This window comes from Bos grunniens, chromosome 12, assembly GCF_055505025.1.
Source record: "Bos grunniens cultivar Pamir isolate PY7600 chromosome 12, Bosgru_T2T1.0, whole genome shotgun sequence".
Lineage (NCBI taxonomy): Eukaryota > Metazoa > Chordata > Mammalia > Artiodactyla > Bovidae > Bos > Bos grunniens.
In genome coordinates, this window is record NC_141176.1 from 23,607,571 (window position 1) to 23,632,855 (window position 25,285).

The window sequence follows — 25,285 nt, forward strand, 5'->3', positions numbered from 1 at the left end:
CCACCAGGGAAGCCTGGGAGGATTATTTTATGGTAATTAGGTTTCCCTCATGAAGAAGAGTCAGGATAAACTCTCCTCCTTTTTGGAAGCCTGTTGGACTTAATTTCCCGTATACTTATCACGTTCCTAGTTCTTCGTTTAATAGAATTGTCTGCTAGTTTCTTGGTTAAACAAATTCAAACACAGAGATTCGAGTTACAAAAAATAAGCTTTTACAATTGAAGCAAAACAAATAAAATAACAAATCATTTATTAAAACTGCTTCGATTCTTCGCCATGAAATTTTTAAATTTATTCACTTAACGGGACATGGCATTGTCAAAGAAACTGTACACAGGAGAAAACACGCATAGGTGTGGCTTTACCCTTCCAAAGCACTAAAGCGAGAAAGACAGTGGACTCATGCAGCCAGCCTAGAAACCTAATCACACTATAAAGTCAAACATAAGATAAATGCACACATGAAAATTCTTTCACACTCTCATTCTTTCTGTTTAGAGGGCTTTGCCTCTAGAAGGTTTAGAGGGCTGGTCTGCCTGGTAGGAGGAATAATTTTTAGGTAAATTAGTACTTACCGTCGTCTTTGTCGGGTTTGATTGTAACCTGAGCCCCTGGGAACTCTGATCCAATTCGCCCACCCATCGGCATGCTCAGGAGAACGTGGAATGTTTCCTCCTCTTCAAACAAGGAGTCATCAATTATAACGACCCTGCACATCTTCTCCCGCTCATCTTTGTCAAAGCGGATAACACTGGTGTGGTCCTCGGGCCGGGATATGTAATCAGAATAGGAGAGCACAGACGTTGGCACGGTTCCTCTTGCCGTTCCTGGAGGCAGGGAGGATCCAAAAGGGGCTTATAAAACATACTATAAGAGTATTTCCAGAAACGATTATTTTCATCTGTAGCATTTTCATGGTCCATCGTATCTATGAATACTCCTGGAAATCACAATAGCGCCTACATACTGTTCTGGCATTATGAGTCATCTTCATAATGGTCTCCAACATATGACAAATGTTACATTTCAAGTGTTTTCTCCTCTACTTCCTGCCAGTGGTCTTTTTAAAGCAACACAATAATATAATATAATAGCTCCTACTCTTCAAATGCTTGCGGTGTACAGGCAAAGTGCCAAGCGATTTCCATGCATTGGCTCCTTAATCCTCTTAACCAGTCTATTGGGTTTTACACGTTTGGTAACTGAGGTTTATAGAAGTCAAACCACTTGCTCTGGGACCCAGAGCTCAAGGTTGATCCTGAAATTTGCATTTTGACCACCATACTTTATTGACTTTCAACTCATATACATTAATGAAAATTTTAATGAAAGTCTGCTAAGGTGTTAACTGTACCTAAGACCTTTTCTTTTATATGCTTAGAAAAAATTTACCTGTTTCCTAGAAAGGTGTTTAGAATATTAATTATATTATGTTTTGATCTAAATTTTGTGTTACATAAAATCACCTTTCAGAGCATGCTGACTCAATGAGCAAGACAAGCGTTTTTAAATTTGGTTGCAATGAGTCTCAAACTAGTTTAAAATTAGTTCTTTTCCTTGGGTATGCATTTCCTTGCCTCTTCTTTTGGTTGTTGTTTTTAATAGTAATCTCCTTCTACTTGAGCAGGCTTGAGTAGAGGAGGGGAACTTCAATTTCCTGCAATCCCAAAGGCCTTGAGTATTAGAGTAAACCAAGTATATCAGAAATGTTTTCAATAAGCAGCAAAGTCCTTCCAGACCCTCAAAGGTGCCATAGTGAAGGAGGATGTCTGCATGCACTTTTTTTTTTCTTTTTGAAAATTGTACTAAAAAAGTATAATCTTCATGGCTTAATGTTATAGCTCTGACATGTTAAGAGGCTTATTTATATCTTTGTGGGGACATTTTATTTCATTTGCAAATCAAGCTACCTTGCCGCGTATAACAGATCACCATCAACTCCTGGCTCACGTCTCCACTTCTCCTGATGGGAATGAACAGTTCGCCAACATCCTCTTCAATGGAGTACTCAGACTGGGGGATGAACACAGTTGATTCTAAGGAGAAAATACAATTGTTTTTGTCTGAGCTTCTTATATGTGAAACGATCTTGTGCAAATCAAAACTGCTCTCGTGACTGATCATTTCCCCTTGCATATTCTTTTATTTTAAAATTTTTCCTCATGTACGATCTCAATTTTATTTACTTATTTGTTATACATCTCAGTTTTATTCTTCTTCTTAATATCATTATTATTTTGGTTCATTGTTACCCTCCTGCTCTCTTCCTCCTCTTTATCATCATTATCATTATTTGCATAATTGTTAGCGTGGTGCTCTGTGATGACCTAGATGGGTGGGACAGGGGAGGTGGGAACAAGGTTCAAGACGGAGGGGATATTTGTACACTTATGGCTTATTTAGTTTTGTTTTTAATTGGAGTACAGTTACTCTGTGCTGCTGTGTCAACTTCAGCTGCACAGTAAAGCGAATCAGCCATATGTATATAACATCTCATCTTTTATTTTTGGATTTCCTTCCCATTTTGGTCAACACAGAGCACTGTGCTATACTGTCGGTTCTCATTGGTTACCTATTTTATACACAGTAGTGTACATATGTCAAGCCAAACCTCCCAATTCATCATTGACCTTCCCTGCCCCGCCCTCCCTCCATGCCCCCACATATCTACATTTCTGTCTCTATTTCTGCTTTGCAAATAGATCATCTTTACCATTTTCTAGATTCCACATATATTCATTAATATACAGTATTTGCTTGTCTATTTCTTACTCTGTATGACAGTCTCCATGTCTCTGCAAATGACCCAATTTCATTCCTTTTTATGGCTGAGTAATATTCCATTGCTAAAGCTGAAACTCCAATACTTTGGCCACCTCATGCAAAGAGCTGACTCATTGAAAAAGACCCTGATGCTGGGAAGGATTAGGGGCAAGAGGAGAAGGGGACGGCAGAGGATGAGATGGCTGGATGGCATCACTGACTCGATGGACATGAGTTTGAGTAAACTCTGGGAGTTGGTGATGAACAGGGAGGCCTGGTATGCTGTGATTCATGGGGTTGCAAAGAGTCAGACACGACTGAGTGACTGAACTGAACTGAACTGAATATTCCATTGTATATAGGCACCCCGCCCCTCCCCCTCCCCACATACTCTTTCAGAAGAGCTCAGCATGAGGGGAAGGAGGAAAGAGAGGGGAGAAGAAACAGCTATAATGCAGGTAGGCTCCAGACCAATGAATTCTTAACCCAGAAATAGAACACAGCATTGCATTCAACTCCAGTAATTGCTTTTTTCTCAATTAGTAAGTGCTGCTGACACACTTCCTTTAAATCCAACCTCATTCTCTTGGTGAAGATCACCATCTTCCAATGGAGCAGTTTGGCTTTTAGATGTAGAAGAGACCATAGAAGTACTCTTGTCTCACCCCTCACTTTGATGAGGGAACTTGGACCCACGGAGTTGAAATTACTTGTCAAGAACTCTTACTGATCAAGTTCAGATTAAAATTCAGATCTTGTAATGGCCATTCTATTATTTTTTTAAGCCCATGTGTCCCTTCTAAATGATTAATGATTAAAAGTATAATTATGCATTGTTTAACACCTGGTGATTTTGTTTGTAGTCCCTATAGAATTGATACATCTATATATTGACCGTAATGAACACATCTATCATTTCTTGAGTATACAACATTATACAATACTGTAAGTCTCAATGATTCATTTTGTAAAGTAGAGGAGAGGTACAGTAAATAGTAAAAATGGCATAATGAAGTTGTTGAAAATTATGGTTCAATGTAAAACTGTCTATCAATCATGTGCTCAGTCAGGCCCAATTCTCTGTGACCCCATGGACTATAGTTGCCAGGCTCCTCTGTCCAGGGGATTTCCCAGATAAGAATACTGGAGTAGGTTGCCATTTCCTCCTCCAAGGGATCTTCCTGGCTCAGGGATTGAACTGGCATCTCCTGCATTGCAAGCAGATTCTTTATTGCTTGAGCCATCTACCAATAAAACATTCAATAAAACGTTTAGGTCAATAGCTAGGCATGATAAACCCCAAAGAGATGCTTTGATATTTGTCTGGGAGTCTGTTTCACTGAAAGTCCCACATATACACAGAAAATGTTCTGGTTACTTTGAAAACAGTAAGCCACACTGCTCTGGATAATTATAAAAGATGCTGGAATAATGGACACTGGTCATCAAGGTCCATGTTCCACCCCTCTCCACCCTGCCCTGTACCCCAAGGCTGACTAATGTGAACCACATCAAAGGTTTCCCTTGTTCTCTGGCTTCCGGCTGGGCCAGCCAAAGAGCAGCACAGACAGGACCTTCCCCCGCCTGCCCTCAAGGTCCCAGAGCTGGCAGCACCCCAACAAATAATGGTCATTGTGCCCACTGGTTGCCCCAGCTCACACACTGACTCAGCTAGCTCCTCCTTCTCTGTTCCCCCAGGCTAGAGGTGGTGATGGTACCTGCTCTTACCAGCCTTAAGGCACTTAACTATACCTGTGTTGTGCTCATTTACTCAGTCACGTCCAACTCTTTGGGACCCTGGACTATTGCCCACCAGGCTCTGCTGTCCATGGGATTCTCCAGGCAGAATACTGGAGTGGGCTGCCATTTCCTTCTCCAGGGCATCTTCCTGACCCAGGGATTGAACCCACGTCTCTTACATCTCCTGCATTGGCAGAGATTCTTCACCACCAGTGCCACCTGAGAAGCCCTGGTGGTTTCCCAATCCTCGCCCTCACCTTTGCAAATAGTCTTGTTATTCAAGTATTTTAAAACTGCTAATTTTGAATGTGTCTTTTGTTTTCTCCTGGGACTCTGATATACAAGTTTAAAAAATGTCACCATTAAAAAAGCTGTGGATATAAGCTTTCACAACTAATTATTCATTTATCAAACGTTGATGGGTGACTTCAACTTGCCAGACACTGAACTAAGCAGAGGAGATATGGAAGTAAAAAAATCCCTGGTCTCATGGAGTTTTCATTCTAGTTGGGACTGAAGAAGAAGAAAATACACAAATATTCAAGAAAATACATAGTATGTGAGGAGGTGACAAATTATATGGAGAAGATGGAGGGTCCTGAGGGTGTAGAGAGGGCTGGGGCATGTGTATGCTGTGGCAGGTCTGTATTAAACAGGAAAGTCTCTTTGATGGAGTCACATTTTAGCTGAGATTGAAAAGTGATAATGAAATACCCCATGTGAGTAACTCGAGAACAGAACTCCAGGCAAAGGTATGAACAAGTGAAAAGGGCCCCGGGCCAGGTATATACAAGGAATGGTGGTGGTGGTTTAGTCCCTAAGTGGTGTCCGACTCTGTGACACCAAGGACTGTGGGCTACCAGACTCCTCTGGCCATGGAATTTCCCAGGTAAGAATACTGTGGGGTGTTGCCATTTCCTTCTCCAGGGGATCTTCCTGACCCAGGGATCGAACCCGTGTCTCCTACAGCATTGCAGGCAGATTCTTAACCACTGAGCCACCAGGGAAGCCCATACAAGGAATGGCCAGGGTGCTAACACGGTTCGAGTAAACTGGGCAAGGAGGACAGGACAGAACACGGGGCCAGTGAAGTGGTGATGAGGTGGATGGTAGGTGGATCCATGGAGCTTTCAGGACTAAAGTCCACTGGAAGCACCTTGGTATTACTCAGAGCAAGATACTGTGGAAACAAAGACCACCCTACGGGATGAAACAAGCAAAGGCGATTTATTCAGAGCTTTGGAGGGAATGATGGTGAAGCTGAAATTTCAGTACTTTGGCCACCTTATGTGAAGAGCTGACTCATTGGAAAGGACTCTGATGCTGGGAGGGATTGGGGGCAGGAGGAGAAGGGGACGACAGAGGATGAGATGGCTGGATGGCTTCACCGACTCAATGGACCTGAGTTTGAGTGAACTCCGGGAGTTGGTGATGGACAGGGAGGCCTGGCGTGCTGGGATTCATGGGGTCGCAAAGAGTCGGACACGACTGAGCGACTGAACTGAACTGAACTGATAGCAGGGGAGTCAGCCACCATTACTTGTATTTGGCTGAGACCCAAAGCAGTCAGAGGAGGGGAAAAGTTTTATTGTGGAATAAAACTTATGGTTACCAATGGGAAAAGCTTGAGGGAGCAATACATTAGGAGTCTGTGATTAATAGATACACACTACTGTGTACACCGAGAGACAAGGCAAGGGTGATACTGGAGAAACAGTTGAACTCTCTACTAAGTAAATGTGTGAGCTGGGCTCAGTTGTGTCCAACTCTTTGCAGCCCCTTGGACTGTAGACTGCCAGGCTCCTGTGTACATGGGATTTTTCATGCAAGAATACTGGAGTGGGCTGCTATTTCCTACTCTAGGGGATCTTCCTGACCCAGGGATCGAACCTGCGTCTCTTGCATCTCCTGTCTCCTGCATGGGCAGGAGGATTCTTTATCACTGTGCCACCTGGGAAGCCCTGACTAAGTAAACAGAGACACAGAAAAGAGTGGCCGCAGGGTCATCCCCTGAGAGGTAAACACTGGTTATTTTCACACGGTAGGACCACAGGTGACTTTCATTTCTTTAAATCTCTGAATTCCTGACAAGGAACGTGTGCTACCTTTATGTCTTCAGATTGGTCTCACTAGTCTTTGTTTTGAAAGATGAAGTCGAATACAATGAATGTACTCTTTATTAGCCTGTGTGGCTAAGTTGAAAGGAGTACTTTGATTCATTTAACAGCAATTTTATTTTTAGGTTTTGACTGCACTGTAACTCAGGCAAAAAATGACTTCTGTTCTCAGAAATAAAACAGTTGTAACTACATCTGAAAGATGTCCTTTTCTCAACTATATTGAGCAGATTGAAAAAGAGAGACTGCTAAAAACAGGATAGAAAAAATATCTCCTAAAACTCTTTGCTATAATAGAACAAAGAAGGGAAAGAAAAATACAGTGCCTGGATGAAGGTAGTGAGTGTCCATCATCTTTAAGAAGTTTGGCATATTCAAAAATGACCCAGAAGATATTCTGGGACATCTTCAGGCTGCCCGTATGCCCTCAGACTAACCAACAAATGGCACTGAATGTGGAGTCTGCCAATGATTGGCGAACATGGATGGAAAGCTTTCTTACATTTCAACGTGTTTCTTTTTTTTTAAACTCCAAAACAGATAAATAGGCTAATTTAATAGGAACTTTAAAAATAAGACTAATAAAAACATATATAAGTCACATAGTAAGTATGGTAAGTTCACATTAGGATACCATGAGGTCCAAAAATTATTCTAAAGCACTATGCAAATAGTTTGATTAGAGTGAATCTTTGGGTAATCTTCCTTCATATCATTAAATGTTTTTATTTTGGAAAGTTTTCCATCACATGAAATAGTTTTATTTTGTACCATTTTTTTTTTCTTATTGACCTTTTGGTACCAGAAACGTATAAATGTGTGTGGACCTTTGAACAAGTGTTTAGTAATTTTTTCTTTCTCTTAAGACAATGACCCATGCTTCACAGCAATCGAATTCAAATAGAAGAACTGTATCAAGTAAAACGCCTACACTGGTACAGAAGCCTGAGACGTAGTGAGGTAAAGGAGTGAATGAAAGGATGTGTAAAATGTGTTGAGGATACTGGCTGCCACACGGCAAGTGCTCCATGAATTTCAGTTATTATCACTATCAGTGCCAGTTATGGGTAAGTAAAGAACCGGCAAAAGCGTACTTGTGTGTGTTTATATAATATTAAATGGCTCATAAGTAAAAGCAGTCCCCAGCCTAAGACAAAGCAGAGTTGCTGTTCTCCCCTTCTTGTTCCCATAAGGCACTTTCTTTGTTGTTTTACATTATTCTTTGTCCTACTACATCACACTCTGTTGCCATCACTTATGTATAGAGCTCTATTTCCCATTACTCCATACACTCTTTGATAGAGGGGATTTATTCTATTATCTTTGCATCCCCAATACAGAGTGCTGTACTCAGCACCAGTGTGAGTTGGATACATTTTTAATGCATGCAAAAACAGTCTCATAACATGTTCTAGAATTAATATGCAGCAAGAGAGCTTATAGACACAATGGTTCCTAGAGCTAGTGAATTTATAGGTGAAGAGTTATAAGAGAGAGTAGAAAGAAACGACTGAACTTTTGAAATGGTTAGGAAAGCAATCCTTTGTGGAAAGAAAAAAGATTGTTTAATCTGTGAATATGAAATCTAACAAACATTATATTTATGGTAAGAGAAATAACAACCGTATTTGTATTGTGCTTCTTGTTTTTATGGAACTCTTTCATAAGAATTTCTTTTTTGTTCATTGGGAAGCAAAATATTAATAAAATATAATTAATTAATAATTGATAAATTAAATAATATTAATAGTAATAAAAGCTATTTGACTTGATTAAGGTCAGACAACTAGAGATGGTAGAGTTGGGAATCAAAGCCAGGTCTTGTAATTTCAAGACCACTGGTCTTCAACAAGACAAGGAACATACCAGGCATTTGCTGTATCAGAACATTTGTCAGTCATCACAGGGATGATCATGGCCTGGAATGAATGGGGTTGAACTTCATCCAGAAAATGCCAAGACAGCTTAGATGACCATTACATAAGATGAAATTATGGCAAGTTTTTATTTGGTAGCCTTTAAGGTTATATAAAGAGTATGTGTGTGTGTGTGTGTGTGTACCTGTGTGTATTTGTTATTAAAACCCCACTTCTCAGATTTAATATGAGTAGAGAGTATTCTGTGTTATGCTGGGCTTATAAATAGGAGAGCACATGAATTTAAGTGTCTTATTCCTTAAGGTCAGTATGGCAATTATACCAATGGGCAAATACCAAGCAATGGCTTCAAATAAGCTCTAACTAACGGGCCAGTTTATATGTAGTAAAGCTGTCATAGGCTTCTTCCAAAGAGAGAAGCTTTATTATGCTAGCTTACCCAAAACTTACCCCAAACTCAGGACTAAAAGAAAATTTAATTGTTTATTCCCAGATAATGCAGATAAAATTGAATGTAATTAAATTGTTAACTGTTCTTTAATGGAAATGATAAACATAACTGAGCTTCATTTTCAACTAAGGATAAAGATGTTAAACAAGCAGAGCCGGAGCTCCGGTTCTCCCATCCTCTTTCTTTAATTATGCTCTGTTGTTAAACCCAGAGATTTCCACATACGTCTCCATTTCATGTACTCAGTAGATTGTATCTTCACAGACCATTTAAGAGTTTTCTGGCTGATGAAATAAAGTAGGCTGGCAGTATGAAAGAAAGTCATGTCTGTCTTCTGACAGGATTTCAGCTTTAGCGGAGTCTCTCCAAATTTTGTATAAATGCCAGCCCTCAAAAAGCCAATTCAACCTTTTTTTCCTTCTTGGCTGCAGTGAGACAAGTCAGGACTGTAGGAGTGTGGCAGGGGAAGGGAAGGTCAAATTACACTCAAAAGCAGTGAGGTTCATTTTAACCAACATCAGCCAAGGCTGTGCAATGACAAGAGAACATGATCTCATAGAAGTTAGGAGCAATGATTCAAGAGATTTTTCACCAAAAAGCCGGGGTGGGTTGGCGGTCATGTAAAAAATATGGAAACGTACGGCAGGATGAAAAGTTTTGACTGATGAAGATATGAATAAATTTGAATAATTAAGTGTTATATGGAGAACAAATTAATCCCCAAACCGTCTAATCCTTAAAGTATTTGTTTAAACGACATTTAAAAGACTTTAAAAAGTCCCTAATGCTGGGAAAGATTGAGGGCAGAAGGTGAAGAGGGCGTCAGAGGATGAGATGGCTGGATGGCATCACCAATGCAACGGACATGAACTTGGGCAAACTCTGGGACATAGTGAAGGACACAGAGGCCTGGTGTGCTGCAGTTCACGGGTCGCAAAAAGTCAGAGACGACTGAGCGACTAAACAACAACAAAGTCATGAAATAATTCTAGAAAAATGAGATCAGTGATGTACATGTCGATAATCCTATGCATACTCGTAGTTCACTGACTTAAAAAAAGTACAGCTTCTCTTCTTTCATTTTTGAGTTCCCCAATCCAGCAGCATATCTAAGAATGCTGACCCATTCATCTAGAAAAGTCTGCGCTATGGAAATCCAAACATTACATGTAAAAACCTCCTCCGCAAAGTGCTTTGTTATAAAAAGCCGACAGCGACAACACGAGCGAGGTGCCGGTCGCTCTTACCATCTCCTGGGTCCACGATCTCCACTGTGGTCACCGCGGGGAACTCCAGGGCAGCCAGCACGGGCTCTGCGAGAACCACCTGGAAGGTCTCGGACTGCTCGTGCGCCCCGTCGCTCAGAATCCGCACTCGCCACGTGGCCCGGGTCTGGCCTGGGTTGAACTGCACTTGCCTCTGTGCTTTGCCCTTGAAGTCCTTGTCTTTTTTTGCAGTCCCGTCTCTTGTGCCAATACCTTCACAAAAACACAACATCATAGCCCTAGTGTCATTTTCAGTTGGGTTATTAAGGTTTTCCTTGCTGTTAACATTCTGTGTTACGATATCCTGCAGTGCAAAGTAAATCCTGCTTCGATTCCATGAAATGGATAATTTTAAGTGTCTTGTTGTAGGTATTAACAGTCCATGATTTCTGTTCTACTGTGGCCCCAGTATGGTTATTTCACATATTCTTTTTTAAAAAATATATTTATTTGGCTGCTCCAGGTCTTAGTGTGGCAAGCAGGAATTTTAGTTGAGGGATATGGGCTCTAGTTCCCTGACTAGGGATTGAACCCAGGCCCCCTGCAGGGGGAGCACAGAGTCTTAGCCACTGGACCAGTGGGGAAGTCCTTCCGTCATATATTTTTGAGTTAAGTTTGTATTAGAACTGCTTGTAAAGTGAGATAGAGGAAACTGATGCTCACACTCTGAAACAGTCGTACACCCACAAATTCATGTAATCTAAAAACTCTTCACACTTACTTTTTTGCATGGGTTGTATTGTATGTGTCATATTTTTAAAACTTGAGAAAAATTCTCTAACTAGAAAATATAAGCCAGCAAGAGACTCCGTGAGTCAGTGAATTCTTTGATAATCTGAGCTGTAAATGACCAAGAATAATAATAAAAATTTACTATATTCACTCAACATTAGAACCCTTAAAAAATCGAATTTACTGTTTGTCAACATGACCACTGCCAGGTTTTTCTTTGTGGAGCGCTCCAGAATTCCATGACGCCAAGTGAACAGAACTGGAGAGCTAAATATATACGACTTTTGTGAGCAGTATGTTTGGCCTACTCTGTGGGTTCACGCAAGGTCAATTTCCACTAGCTGGGAAGGTTGAAGGATCTCTGAGTCTCTAAGAACATTATGAGAAGATCTTTGTTTGCCTACTATGCCACATACTCAAATAATAAAATATATTATCTATAAAGCGATGAATAAGAGTCAACAAATTCAACATCACATAAAAGTTACAAAATTGCAGTTAGTACTTGTTCTATCTTTGGGTACTAAATCAGAACCTCTTAATGATTCAAGTTAATAGGATAATTTTCAAATATATTCCTTTAAACATTGGTCATTTTCAGAGAAGTTGGTAGAAAGATTTAAAAGGAGAAAAATAAACTTTTGAGCCTATTGGAATGAAAAAATCTGAAAATGAATTCTTTGCATCACTTCTCACTTCTCACATCATTTTTCAATTAAGAAAAAATTATCTTGTTTCCAGAAAAAAAAAGTCCCTTTGTTCTTCAAACTAGAAACTGGACCAAGTAAGATTTATTCAACCACCAATATACATAGAGCACCTACTATGCACTAGACGAAACAGATAAAACCTCTGTCCTTGTGTGCTTATGCAAGAACAATTTGAACTTTATTTCTTCATCTGAATATATCACTTGTTATAGATCTCAGAAATATTGCCTATCGTTCAATAAGAGGTAAAGCATAATTTACTGAATGGCAACAAAAAAGGGGCACAGAACCAGGAATTTCAGCACTACATATCTTGTTGAGCATTTCAGACTTCCTGTTAGCTCTCTGGTTCCTAGAACACACAGAGTGGCTGTCAACACTTCTTAGATCCACTACAATTTACTGCCAAGGTGATGATGAAAGGAATCATTCTCTTTGAGGTTCCAGCACACACGCGGCTCGTTGACCCATTTATTCCCAGTGGAACGACCAGCAAAAGAATCTATTATTTTGCCTCTGATAGCTACTGCCCACTTTTCTGTTTTGTTTTGTTTCATCAACAATGCATTATTTTCCCAGAGATTCAAAAGGCAGTGAAAAACCAGAAGGATTCCGTACAACATAAGGAATGTCCGCTAGTTCCAACTAGTCATCCTTCTAATTGATAATTAAGTCATCCAACCTAATAAAAAATAAACTGCAAAAGCAAATCTCAGTTGTTGCTGCCAAAAAAACACCCAGAAATTTTCTGGTGGATTTTATAAGAGATTTTCAGTTGGATGTGAAGTATAAACAGACAGTATCTTTGATTTATCAAATGAAGAGAAATAGATTTCTATTTCGTGGGAAAGATTGTCATCTTAAACTGTTTGACATGTTTCTCAAACATGAGAAAACAATGAAAGGCATGTCATCTTTTTTAAAAGGTTGAATAAGAGCCAGATGGAATATTAAACTTGCTTGGAGTAAAAATAAAGATTCCCTTTTCATAACTAACACATAAGACCTACTCTAAACACAGGGCTAGTCTACCTTGTTACTTAAAGTGTGGTCCATGGGTCAGCAGCTTGAACAAGACCTGGGCACTCGTTAGAAATTCAGAATTTAAATCCATACCCCAAACTTACTTAATCAGAATCATTTTAACAAGATCCTCATGTAACATGCGTAAGACTCACACGGGTGGGTAGACACATACGAAATACGTCATACCTCCACGAAGCCCTAGACAGAGGTGCCTAACTTTAATAAAGGATGAAGAAATGGTGTACAGATTGTGGAGGAGATGGTCCACACTTGAATGCAATAGGCAAGACAGTCACATAGTCAATGTTCAAAAATTTTGCTCCTACTTGGAGATACAAATACTCATCTGGTAAAACCATACCTGTTATAGAAATATTATTATACGGGGCAAAAAGAATTCTGGAAAGTAAAAGCTTACAAATTAGGCTTAAATTGATGTTTTTTTTTCAAAGATAACTATTAAAGAAAACATATTACTCTGATTTACTGAATTTACAATTTACAATTGCATCTCTTCCTGGGGTATGGAAAAATGGCATGGAGGTTAAGTAAGGTCCTTCCCAGGTGGTGCTAGTGGTAAAGAACCTGCCTGTCAATGCAGGAGATGTAAGAGACACAGGTTCGATCCCTGGGGCAAGAAGATCCCCTGGAGAAGGGAATGGCAACCCACTCCGGTATTCTTGCCTGGGAAATCCCACGGACAGAGAAGCCTAGTGGGCTATAGTCCATGGGGTTGCAAAAGAATTAAACGTGACTTAGCAGCTAAACAACAACATCATAATGACAGTCACTACCTTATAGTCCATTTTCTAACACAGTGTCTGGCACTTACCAAGCACTCATAAAATACTAGTTGAGTTAGTGAATAAAGGATTGTAAAGTGTAAAAAGCGATGGATAAAGTACTTAATGTGCTTAGCTGAATAGCTTGTATTTAGTAAATGTTTGATAACTGGAAGCAATTATATGTTTGAAATTGAATTTCTTCTGTGAAATGCAAATACAGATTTAATTTATCAATGGGTTATTGTGGTTATAAAATGAACGATTATTTCTGGGAAAATACATATATAAAACTCATGGTTTATTATCTGTGTGCCTGTAGGTAAGCAACTCCTGTCTTTAGCTATAATGCACGCATGCTCAGTTTCTCAGTCATGTCTGACTCTTTGTGACCCTACGGACTGTAGCCCACCAGGCTCCTCTGTCCATGAGATTCTCTAGGCAAGAATACTGGAGTTGGTGTCCATTTCTTCCTCCAGGGGGATCTTCCCTATCCAGAGATCAAACTCGAGTCTCCTGCATTGGCAAGTGGATTCTTTATCACTGAGTCACCTGGGAAGCCCCATTAGCTATAATAAAACTATCCAATTCTAAATGTCCATACATAAAATTGGAGGTTGTAGGGGAACAGTAATATGAAAAAATATCCATTGTAGAACTTCCATGGGATCACCCTTTACATTAACCTGACTTTCCCATTCCAGTCCTAATGTAAATTCTATTACCATCTTCAATGATTGATGAGTGAGGGCCATGCACAGAAGTCTTTCCAACTTTCCATCACCCCAGGTTACTAAGTAACCTGGTGAGGTTAACCTAGTAGAGCTATAGAGCCTTTATAGGATTGTGAGTGGTTTCCATACTAGAAGGAAATACTGGTTCATTGAAAAAAATGAACTGCAGGAGAAAAAAAAGAGCACTCATTCAGTATTTTAGCATCCAGCTTAAAAGTGCAACAGAGAAAAATCTGAAAAGAGTTTAAAAAAAATATTTTGTTTGATGTGGGCCATTTTTAAAGTCTTTATTGAATTTGTAATAACATTGCTTCTGCTTTACGTTTGGTATTTTGAAAATATTTTTCAACTATTAACTTTCCCATTCCTATCAAGTGACTAAGTGAGTGAATAATTAAATTCACATACTAGGAGTGGGAATTTAGGTAACACGCAAATAGATGAAACCTTGCTGAAGAGTCGCTAAGATGCTCTATTTTTTAGTTATTATTTTCCCTGCAACTTATCTGCTATATTTTCAAGCACAAAGCACAGTTAAGGCACATCTCTCACTGACCATGTAAGACAGAATTAATCAGATTTCTGATCTGAAGGTCACATTGTGTGTGCAGAGAAAGAGCACAGGTCTTTAAGGGCAATAAGAGCATTCACTGTGCTCTGGAAGGTTAAACACAGACTGTAAATGACTGTCTACAATGAGGCATGTGCTAAAAGCAAAGCTGGGGGATGGGTCTAAGGGTCAACCAGTACTTCTGAAGCTAGAACAATCTTGAGGAGCTGGCAAAGCACGGTGTGGAAAACCCTCCTCTAAAATTAAAACAACAAAAAGCATTTTTGAAATCAGGGGCAATTAATATACTGCATGCAGGCATCAGGAGGAATCCTGGCAGGTGGGTGGGGACAGTGGTCCTGGCAAAAGCTTGGTGTGTGGAATGTGTATGTGTGGGCTTGTGTGTGTGTGTGTGTGTGTGTGTGTGTGTGTGTGTGTCTGTGTGTGTCTGTGTGTGTGTACGTGCATTGATATGGATCTACTGTTAAAAGTTTTTTAATTTTGTGGACCAGTAAAATTTCAAATAATCATTTTGGAAACAAACACAGGGTTATCCGCTTTTTTATTTTGCCAACATTTCCCTAGATTCTTACCTTAGTTGATACTCTCAATGAAAGCTATTTCACCCCATGAAAACTCTATGAGCCTAGATGTCTGTATAACATTGCTGTTCTTGTTTAGTCACTAAATCATGTCTGACTCTTTTGTGACCCCATGGACTGTAGCCCGCCAGGCTCCTCTGTCCATGGGATTCTCCAGGCAAGAATACTGGAGTGGGTTGCCATTTCCTTTTCCAAGGGATCTTTCCCACCCAGGGATTGAACCTGCATCTCTTGCTTTGGCAGGTGGATTCTTTACCACTGAGACCAGAGAAGCCCCTATATAACATAGGCTACTAAAAAATAATATAATTGCCTGGGAGGCAATCACTTTTCACTAACATGCCAAATATTTTGTGCTGATAAAATGGCTGCTTAAAAGTACAAATATACCTACTTTTCTCTATTTTACACTTACATGAAATTGAATGTGAGATTAGAGCTGATAAAGGTTTTACTCATGTGTTTCTGACTCTCAGTTTTACATAAAGGGGTAAAGCAGCAAAAAATGATTAATGTTTATTAACACCTTTCTGTTAATGCTGGAAAAAAGTAGCAACGTATACCTTTTATGTAGTGTTAGGATTCTTGAAACTTTTAGTGACCTACTAGAACATTTGAAAGCAACAGATAGTAAATTATACTTCAATGCCTAATAGGTCACTAAGTAGGTTTCTTGTTTACTTATTATCAAACTAGCTTTCATAATTTGATATTTCAGCAGACTTTTATCTTATAAATTACAGAGTTGCTTGAGCCTATTCTAAGATTTTGGAGAAGGAAATGGCAACCCACTCCAGTATTCTTGCCTGGGAAATCCTGTGGACAGAGGAGCCTGGCAGGCTACAGTCCATGGGGTTGCAAAGAGTCAGACATGACTGAGCAGCTAAACAATCTTCTAAGATCTAGTGACATTTAAATTATTTTCACATATGAGCGATTATTGCCCTTTTGTTATTAATTTATACCAGGGCAACATCATATGTAGGTAGAAATTTTGAAGAGATATATATTCTGATTACATATTCCTTATTTTTCAAGCTTTGTTTCTTTGATTTAGCCTCAACACAAAACTTTTGGTATGTTTTGTTAGCAGTTTAAAGAGCCTTTAAGTGTCAATCTCTCCCTAAGCTTTAAACCTAGACCAGAAAAAATGAAACATTTTTTAATTATTATAAAATCATGAAATTTTGATAGAAAAAGGGATATGGGGACAGAAGTGCAAATTAAACTTACTTATAAAGGAAGTCTCTCCCAAATAACCTCTACGCTTAAGCATGACATCTAGAAATTTGGAGTCCTCATTGATCAAGTAATATTCCTTTTCAAAGGAGATCCATGCCCAATTCAGACGAAAATGCTGCTTGGTTAATTTGTTTCCACCTGGAAAACAAAAGTGTAAAGCCTCAGATTAGTGCTCTCTTTAATGAATGACCTTAGACATTCCAAAGATGACTCAAATGATGTAGCATTAAGAATCCCTCTAGTTACTTGGCTTGATTCACAATCTAGAATATATCCAAGGAAAACCAGCTTACTGTCCACCCATTGTTACGAAGACACACAATAGCTGACATAAATCTTCGCAAAATGCCTTAGTCTTTAGCAAGGGAAATGGATTACTAGGAAGGAGCACAGGACTACCAAAAGCGATTCTGTTTCTTCACAAAATCAAATATTCCAGCTGAAGGATGAGTCACTCCCCACAAGGTGCCGCTAGAGAGCAAGTTTTGCCAAAAAGAATGCTGCAAGTCGTTTTCGTGGTGTTAAACATACACACACACACAGCTTCACAAATACCTTTTTCTGGTTCACTGAGCAATTGGGTGGAAGGCTTTAATTATAACCACTTAAGGAAAAACAAATATCCCTTCTCCGCCTCCCTTCCCCGCTAGAGTCCACTCCATTCCTTAGAGCAAACAGACAGCTCCTTTCATTGATTTCATTCTACTCTGAAGATAAGGCTTTCTCCTCCCCCCATCCCCTCAAAATGGAGCTGGCTTCCTATGCGGGGGAAAATAAACCTTGTGTGTGATCTCTATAATGTGAAAGCTGCTCTGCTAGGTAAAAGAAAAGAGAAGTGGTTATCAGCTGATCACTGTGCATGTATCCTTCTATTTCCTTTGATCTACACCAATTATTTCAGAGTAAGGTGAGGTTTATAAACAAAGGCATCAATAATTGCTTTTAAGCCTTTCTGTAAAAGGGTGGGAAAAAGCCCAAATACTAAACACAGCTAGAGGCACAATTTTAATTTCAGTTTCTTCCCTTCTGAGTTCACACAAGGCTATGCTAGAGAGAGAAATGAGACAGGAAAACATCAAGGCTTTAATAAAAAATCTGCACATGGAGAAACATAGTGAGTGAACAAACACGTGAAAAAAAATGTTCATCTTTGCTGGAAAAAAATTTTTTTTAATTGCAGCATCTTTGAGCTTTGAAATGACATGTGCTAAAGATGAAAGAGGACACCCAGTACAGCTGAGATTACGTAAGGAAATTGTTTTTCTTGTTTATTGCTGTTTAAATCGTAAATTAGCACAAGCCATTTAGACAGCTACATGGCAATGCATGTAAAAACAAAAAGATGTTCATACCATGTGCTCTCCTAAGTCCTTCTATGGGAGAAGCAAAAATATATTTGTAAGGGACTGTGCATTGCGATACATTCTGTACTAGCCTCCAAATAGAAAATCTTAGAATTTATTATTTTTATGGTATATAAAAATAAACAAAAGAGAATTCAGCCATTAAACAAAAAAATATGAAATTTTTATTGAAATACTTAAAACACTTAAAATACAGAAACAATATTGATGCTTGTCAATGCAGGAATATAACATGAGACGTTACAAGTAGGGAGCTGCTTGGTGTTTAGATGGGTGGGGTTGAAGATGTTTCAACTTTTCATTTAAGTTTTAATATATAAGATAAATAGATTGGAGAACAGGAGTTCCTTCCACATTCTGTTCTTAATTGTGCCTGCCATGTCCTAGATAATGGGTACTGTTCTGGAGGGGGTGGGCGGCACAGGCTGAGTGCTCCCCAACCTGGAGTCCACAGCCTACTTCACTTCTATCTGCTGTTTGATTTTGAGCAAGTTTCTTTCCTAGACCTCTGTTTCCTCATCTGGAGAGTAAAATGAAGGTAATGTTAATTAAGGCTTGGGTCAAGTGAGATAAGCCTTGCATGCATCCATTACTACTGCTGTTGCTAAGTCGCTTCAGTCGTGTCTGACTCTGTGCGACCCCAGAGACGGCAGCCCAGCAGGCTCCCCCGTCCCTGGGATTCTCCAGGCAAGAACACTGAAGTGGGTTGCCATTTCCTTCTCCAATGCATGAAAAGTGAAAGTGAAGTCGCTCAGTCGTGTCCGACTCTTCTCGACCCCGTGGACTGCAGCCTACCAGGCTCCTCCGTCCATGGGATTTTCCAGGCAAGAGTACTGGAGTGGGGTGCCATTGCGTTCTCCGATGCATGCATTACAGTGTGATACAAATGTAGCCTCCTTCGACAAAAGTTCGCCGGTTCCTCGCGATGCACCAAGCATTCTCAAATCTACCCAGCTCACCAACTGCCTGACTCTTAATCTGCCTTAAATCCTCAGTCCTCCTTTGCCCCATCTCCCTACAGCTGCAGCGCACATCAAGCCATGAGGCAATCTTTGCAGATTTCTGGTTTCACCTGCCCTGTCTTATTCCATTTGCCTCTAACCTGCTTACTCTGAGGTTTAGCCAAGAGTCTTGCTGCTCCGTGAATTTGTCACCCTGGCTCTTCTTGCCACTTCTACTCTCCTGCCTACAGTGATGATGTCCCCATCACTCTTCTGCTTGAACTTTCTACTCAAAGTCTCCCTTTACCATCTCCTCCATGAAGCCTCCTGTCATCATTCCAGCCCTCTCATCTCAGTAATTCTGCATCTGTTCATCTGTCGATTGTTTTGGGCAGTTTTGCAATTTACTGGATATCCTCTCCTACTGTTTAATTATACACATTTCCTAATTGTAGTCATTTTCATCAGAGACTGAGAGTGGCCATTCATTCTTTTACCATCACCAAGACCTGGTCTTGCTGTCTTTAAAAATACTTTTTTACATTATTGCCTTTATGTTCTATTATTGAGAACATTTCTTCTAAAAAGTCATAGATAGCCAACAAAAATAGAATAACATTTAATTACCTAAATTAATACCTAACAGCTTTCTGATTTCTCATTATTACTTGAAAACAACTTTATGCTGCACTTCCCTGTCATTCAGATTGTGGCTCCATCAAGTCCTAGACTTTCTTCCGAACTTCTGGTCCAGCTGTACCAAGCCAGTCAGTCCATCTGAATACCTACAGCTTCATGTCCCATCGCTTCTCCATGGGGAGGAACAGCCACTCATACCCAACTTCTCATTGTTTTCTGAACTTGAGTGATTTTTGCATGTGGGAAGTCTTCTGCTCAGAATACCTGTAGCTTCCTGCTCCTCCTTTATTTGTTTAAGGCCAAATCACCAGCTCAGGAAGCCTGGCTTAGCATGCTGTGGGTAGTTCTTCTGTATCTTCAATCAGGGTAATTGTAATTCTTTATCTTCATGCTTATTCTACCCGAGCACCCCCCCGACTCCCCCACCCCAGGACAGGCCCTGGTCAAATTCATCCTGCTAGTCCAAAGCCAGTGTAATGGCAGGGACACTGTGAGGTCTACCGACTTCTTCCTTGACTGTCGATAAAAGGCCTATGGAGTAAATATGATTTTCAGTTATAAAATGGATACTTTGCAACTCCTGTTTTATTCCTTATTTCTTAACGGTTCTCAGCTTACAAAAAATTAAAATAAAACACATACTACAGTTTGACTTGACTGTGATTAATCACATCTGACCTATTCAGTAACTCTTGTGTTTAATGTGTTCAACAAATGAATTTTATTATAGTTCTGTATACTTTCTTCCTGACTGTCTCTTCCCCCTATGTCTAAGAATGAGATCATTAAGCATACCATTTCTCTTTAATCATTTTTAGCTAATTTTAAGATCTGATTCTCTTTCCTGAAATACTCTGGAAAATATTACCCTTTTCCTAAATATTGTATGTTTTAAGAATCTCAAGTTAATGAGGCCTTTTGACATTCAATATGAAATGGCAAACACCAATAAAAAACCCAGCCTTTTCGAGCACCTTTATTCTGGTAATTTTTCCTTACAGTGCTTTCCACAACCTCGTATCCCATTTACGCTTTCGTTTTTGTTTGTTCACTCTGCTTCCTCCCATTGTAACCCATGACCTAGGAGAGCAGGGAGTTCATTTTGCTTACGGTTAGAAAAATGCTGATTTAATGAATTAGACACTCTAACATCTTGGTTGAAAGAAGTTCAGAAATGCTTCATTTATCGGGCAATATAAATATCCTATATAAATGTAACATATCCCTTTTAGCGCTGTATCTTTTTAAAACAACAACAAAAATTTTAATTAAAAAAATCTTTTTTTGACTGTGCCATGCTGCTTACAGGATCTTAGTTCCCCAACCAGGAATAGAAACTGGGGCCCTGGCAATGAAAGTCCCAAGTCCTAACCACAGGACCACCAGAGAATTTCCGAAATAAAATTATTTTTCATAGCACTCTTTCTGAAGTGTCTTGCATACGTCTATGAACACTATGTAAAGATTTTAAATGATTGCCTATGAATGTGAATTACTGGAATTTGGATTTGTCTAGATTAGACCTCCAGAGGTTATTGATGACAAAAGCCCTGTTTAACCCTTCTGTTGCATTATAAAGTAGCAGAGATGGTCTTAGGGATGGCCAATTTCACCTCTACTTACAGATTTATAAAGCTTATTTTCCGGTTGGTGTTTATGTCCTGGAAGGATCAGAGTGCCAGGTTACTGGTTAATCAAGGGTTTCAAGTGACAGACAGCTGAATAAGTCCACCAAGGACTTCATATGTCCACCACTTTCAGCTTTTATTTGAAATAAAATTCCAAAGAAACACTGAGAAACTTTGCTTCACAAGACCAAGACTCAGTCCAGGTAATTGTTTTAAATGCTCAGTGTTCAGTCTACATTGAGGATTTTTAAGTAGATATCTTACTAGAGGCTAGAATGTTAGTGTATAAAGCTTCACTCTAAATAGAATTAAATAGTACAGGACTCTTCTGATTTCGACATACGGGAATCATATTGCATCTCAGAATCTGCAAAATTTTAGGCACTACTTATTGTGCAGGAGTACTATAAGGACCTGAAGAGCTAAGCTGAACTTTATTGTAACTCTGATTATTAAAACTGACCTTGCACATAAGTTCATTTTGATGCAGCTCCTATTTTTAGTTCAAAGGAATGAAATTCTGCAACATTAAAAGATTTAAGGATAAAAAAAATAAAATAAAATCAGTCTTGCACATGGAACTCTGTACTCCATCTAAAGAATGTAAAGGGACTTCCCTGGAGGTCCAGTGGTTAAGACCTCACCTTCCAATGCAGGGGGTGCAGGTTCGATCCCTGGTTGGGGAGCGAAGATCCCACATGCCTTGTGGCCAAAAAAAAAAAAGCCCCAAACATAGAACAGGAGCAATACTGTAGCAAATTCAATAAAGTCTCAAAAACTAGTCCACAGAAAAATAATGTAAAGACACGTTATTTATTACATGTTACAGGTTACCTACCATGTAGATTCCCATAAAACCTCAAAGTATAGGAATAATCAGTGTTGACCCTTTTAATAATAATAGCCACAGCTTACTGAATATGAAATTTTAGATGAATTTAGAGAAGGAAATGGCACCCCACTCCAGTACTCTTGCCTGGAAAATCCCATGGATGGAGGAGCCTGGTAGGCTGCAGTCCATGGGGTCTCGAAGAGTCAGACACGACTGAGCAACTTCACTTTCACTTTTCACTTTCATGCATTGGAGAAGGAAACAGCAACCCACTCCAGTGTTCTTGCCTGGAGAATCCCAGGGACGGGGGAGCCTGGTGGGCTGCCGTCTATGGGGTCGCACAGAGTCGGACACAACTGAAGTGACTTAGCAGCAGCAGCAGCAGCAAGCAACCTAAAAAACTGACAAAATTTCACTTCCACATCATTCTTTGGTTTTCTAAGAGATTCTGCCATCAAGAAGCTATTCCCATTGGAAACAAATTAAAGTCGTAACCGGTGTCATAAATCCATACAACAGGTGTCTGACAGCTGATAACCACACTCCCAAATGCTTTGTCCCCAAACCCTGACAGCACAGCCATTAAGGCTGTGATGAAAAGACCTCTTTTGAACTTTTCCAGCTGGTCTTCAGTCATCTTCAGCTTCTTTCTCAATGGGAACACAACAGATTTTTTTAGAATAACAAAGAGTCACAACCTTCAATTAGCCCTCCCTAGGAACTTAGGGCTGCCTAATTTCTGTAAAGACAAAGCACACTGCTTTCAATACAAAACTGGTGGTGTATCGACTTTGACTTGTGCTTAAATAAACGGTCATTTCTGGGTGCCTGTTTAAGCTCTGACAACTTTTTTTTTTTTCATGAAGAAAGTTAGCTTCCAATAGAACATAATTCCAGTGGTAATATTTTTCCAACCTGCTAAGATTTTCTTATCGAACCTGGGTCTCTTGCATTGCAGGCAGATTCTTTACCATCTTAACCACCAGGGAAGCCCTAAGATTTTCTAGCTTGCTCAGTTCTCAGTTCATTTGCTCGTCATGTTTGACTCTAGCTTGCTACAGTTCCATTTGTTTAGAATAAAGTTCAGCCTGGGAGTGAATTGGAAATCAAATATATGGCTGTTTGAAAAAGCTGGATATCAAGCTTTAAATCAGCAGTAAAGATAGATATTAATATAGAAAAGATTAAGATAACAATACTACCTAATTTATAGGGAAAATTTGATAATTTGATTCTTAAGCAGTCTTGTTCTCTTAGAAAGTAAGGGCAGTGGCCATGCAACTACCATCAGCATCAATGTTATTAATTATTGTGAAAATCAAAAATTAAAATTAAAATAAGGGATTTATTTCATTGCCCTTTTGGTGTTAGGATGAACTTTGAAACTTTGCTTGAGATTGTCATACTGAATGAAGTAAGTCAGACAGAAAAAAATATCATGTGATATCACTTATACATCAAATCTTATAAAATGGTATATATGAACCCACTTATAAAACAAAAACTGAGTCACAGATGGGGAAAACAAACTTATGGTTACCAGGAATGAAGTGGGGTGAGGGATAGATTGGGATTGACATATACACACTATTATATATAAAAGAGATAACTAATAAGAACCTATCATATAGCACAGGGAACTCTACTCAATACTTATAATGACCATGATGCTGGGAAAGATTGAAGGCAAGAGGAGAAGTGGACAACAGAGGATGAGATGGTTGGATAGCATCATTAACTCAATGGACATGAGTTTGAGCAAACTGTGGGAGATAGATAATGAAAGACATTGAAAAAGAGAGTTCCAGAAAAACATCAACTTTTGCTTTATTGACTACGCCAAAGCCTTTGACTGTGTGGATCACAGTAAACTGTGGAAAATTCTGAAAGAGATGGGAATACCAGACCACCTGACCTGCCTCTTGAGAAATCTGTATGCAGGTCAAGAAGCAGTTAGAACTGGACATGGAACAACAGACTGGTTCCAAATCAGGAAAGGAGTATGTCAAGGCTGTATATTGTCACCCTGCTTATTTATCTTATATGCAAAGTACATCATGAGAAATGCTGGGCTAAATGAAGCACAAGCTGGAATCAAGATTGCCGGGAGAAATATCAATAACCTCAGATACACAGATGACACCAATCTTATGGCAGAAAGCGAAGAAGAACTAAAGAGCCTCTTGATGAAAATAAAAGAGGAGAGTGAGAAAGTTGACTTAAAACTCAACATTCAGAAAACTAAGATCATGGCATCCAGTCCCATCACTTCATGGCAAATAGATAGGGAAACAGTGGAAATGGTGAGAGACTTTATTTTTGGGGGGCTCCCAAATCACTGCAGATGGTGACTACAGCCATGAAATTAAAAGGTGCTTGCTCCTTGGAAGAAAAGTTACTACCAACCTAGCCAGCATATTAAAAAGTAGAGACATTACCAACAAAGGTCCATCTAGTCAAAGCTATGGTTTTTCCAGTAGTCATGTATGGATATGAAAGTTGGACTATAAAGAAAGCTGAGAGCCAAAGAATTGATGCTTTTGAACTGTGATGTTGGAGAAGACTCTTGAGAGTCCCTTGGATTGCAAGGAGATCAAACCAGTCCATCCTAAAGGAGATCAGTCCTGGGTGTTCATTGGAAGGACTGATGCTGAAGCTGAAACTCCAATACTTTGGCCACCTGATACGAAGAACTGACTCCTTGGAAAAGACCCTGATGCTGGGAAAGATTGAAGGCAGGAGGACAAGGGGATGACAGAAGATGAGATGGTTGGATGGCATCACCGATGCAATGGACATGAGTTTGAGTAGGTTCCAGAAGTTGGTGATGGACAGGAAGCCTGATGTGCCGCAGTCCATGGGGTCGCAAAGCGTCAAACAAGATTGAGCAACTTAACTGAACTGAAGGAAAGGGAATCCTGGTGTGCTGCAGTCCATGGGCTTGCAAACAGTTGGGCATGACTTAGCGACTGAACAACAACATGGGAATAGAATCTAAAAGCGAGTGGATATAAGTGACTCATTTTGCTGTACAAAGAGAAACTAACACAACATTGTAAATCAACTATAATCCAACAAGAAAAATTAATTAGTAAAAAAAAAAGAACAAAAATTTGCTTGACCTTAGAATCTTCCATAACAGAACCTCTGAGAGCTCCTGGAATTCTGTTTTCTGGCCCTTATAGTCAGGTGGATTCTACTGTTTATGGAAAAGCACCAGGTGCGAAGCTGGAGCCAACTAGCTCTTAACATCCACCCTCCACCCCCAGGAGTTGACACTCAACCATGGA

At 39.6% G+C, this 25,285-nt stretch overlaps 1 protein-coding gene across 1 annotated transcript in view; it reads right to left on the reverse strand.

The window, feature by feature from the left end:
- Window positions 1-25,285, reverse strand: part of FREM2 (FRAS1 related extracellular matrix 2) — a 160,378-nt gene that overhangs the window by 71,597 nt on the left and 63,496 nt on the right. Inside the window, exons 3-6 of the mRNA XM_086328477.1 lie at window positions 16,583-16,729; window positions 10,196-10,426; window positions 1,911-2,036; window positions 576-827 (exon numbers count right to left, since the gene is read on the reverse strand). Coding sequence (XP_086184603.1) covers window positions 576-827; window positions 1,911-2,036; window positions 10,196-10,426; window positions 16,583-16,729 — 756 coding nt within the window. The remainder of the gene's footprint in view (window positions 1-575; window positions 828-1,910; window positions 2,037-10,195; window positions 10,427-16,582; window positions 16,730-25,285) is intronic.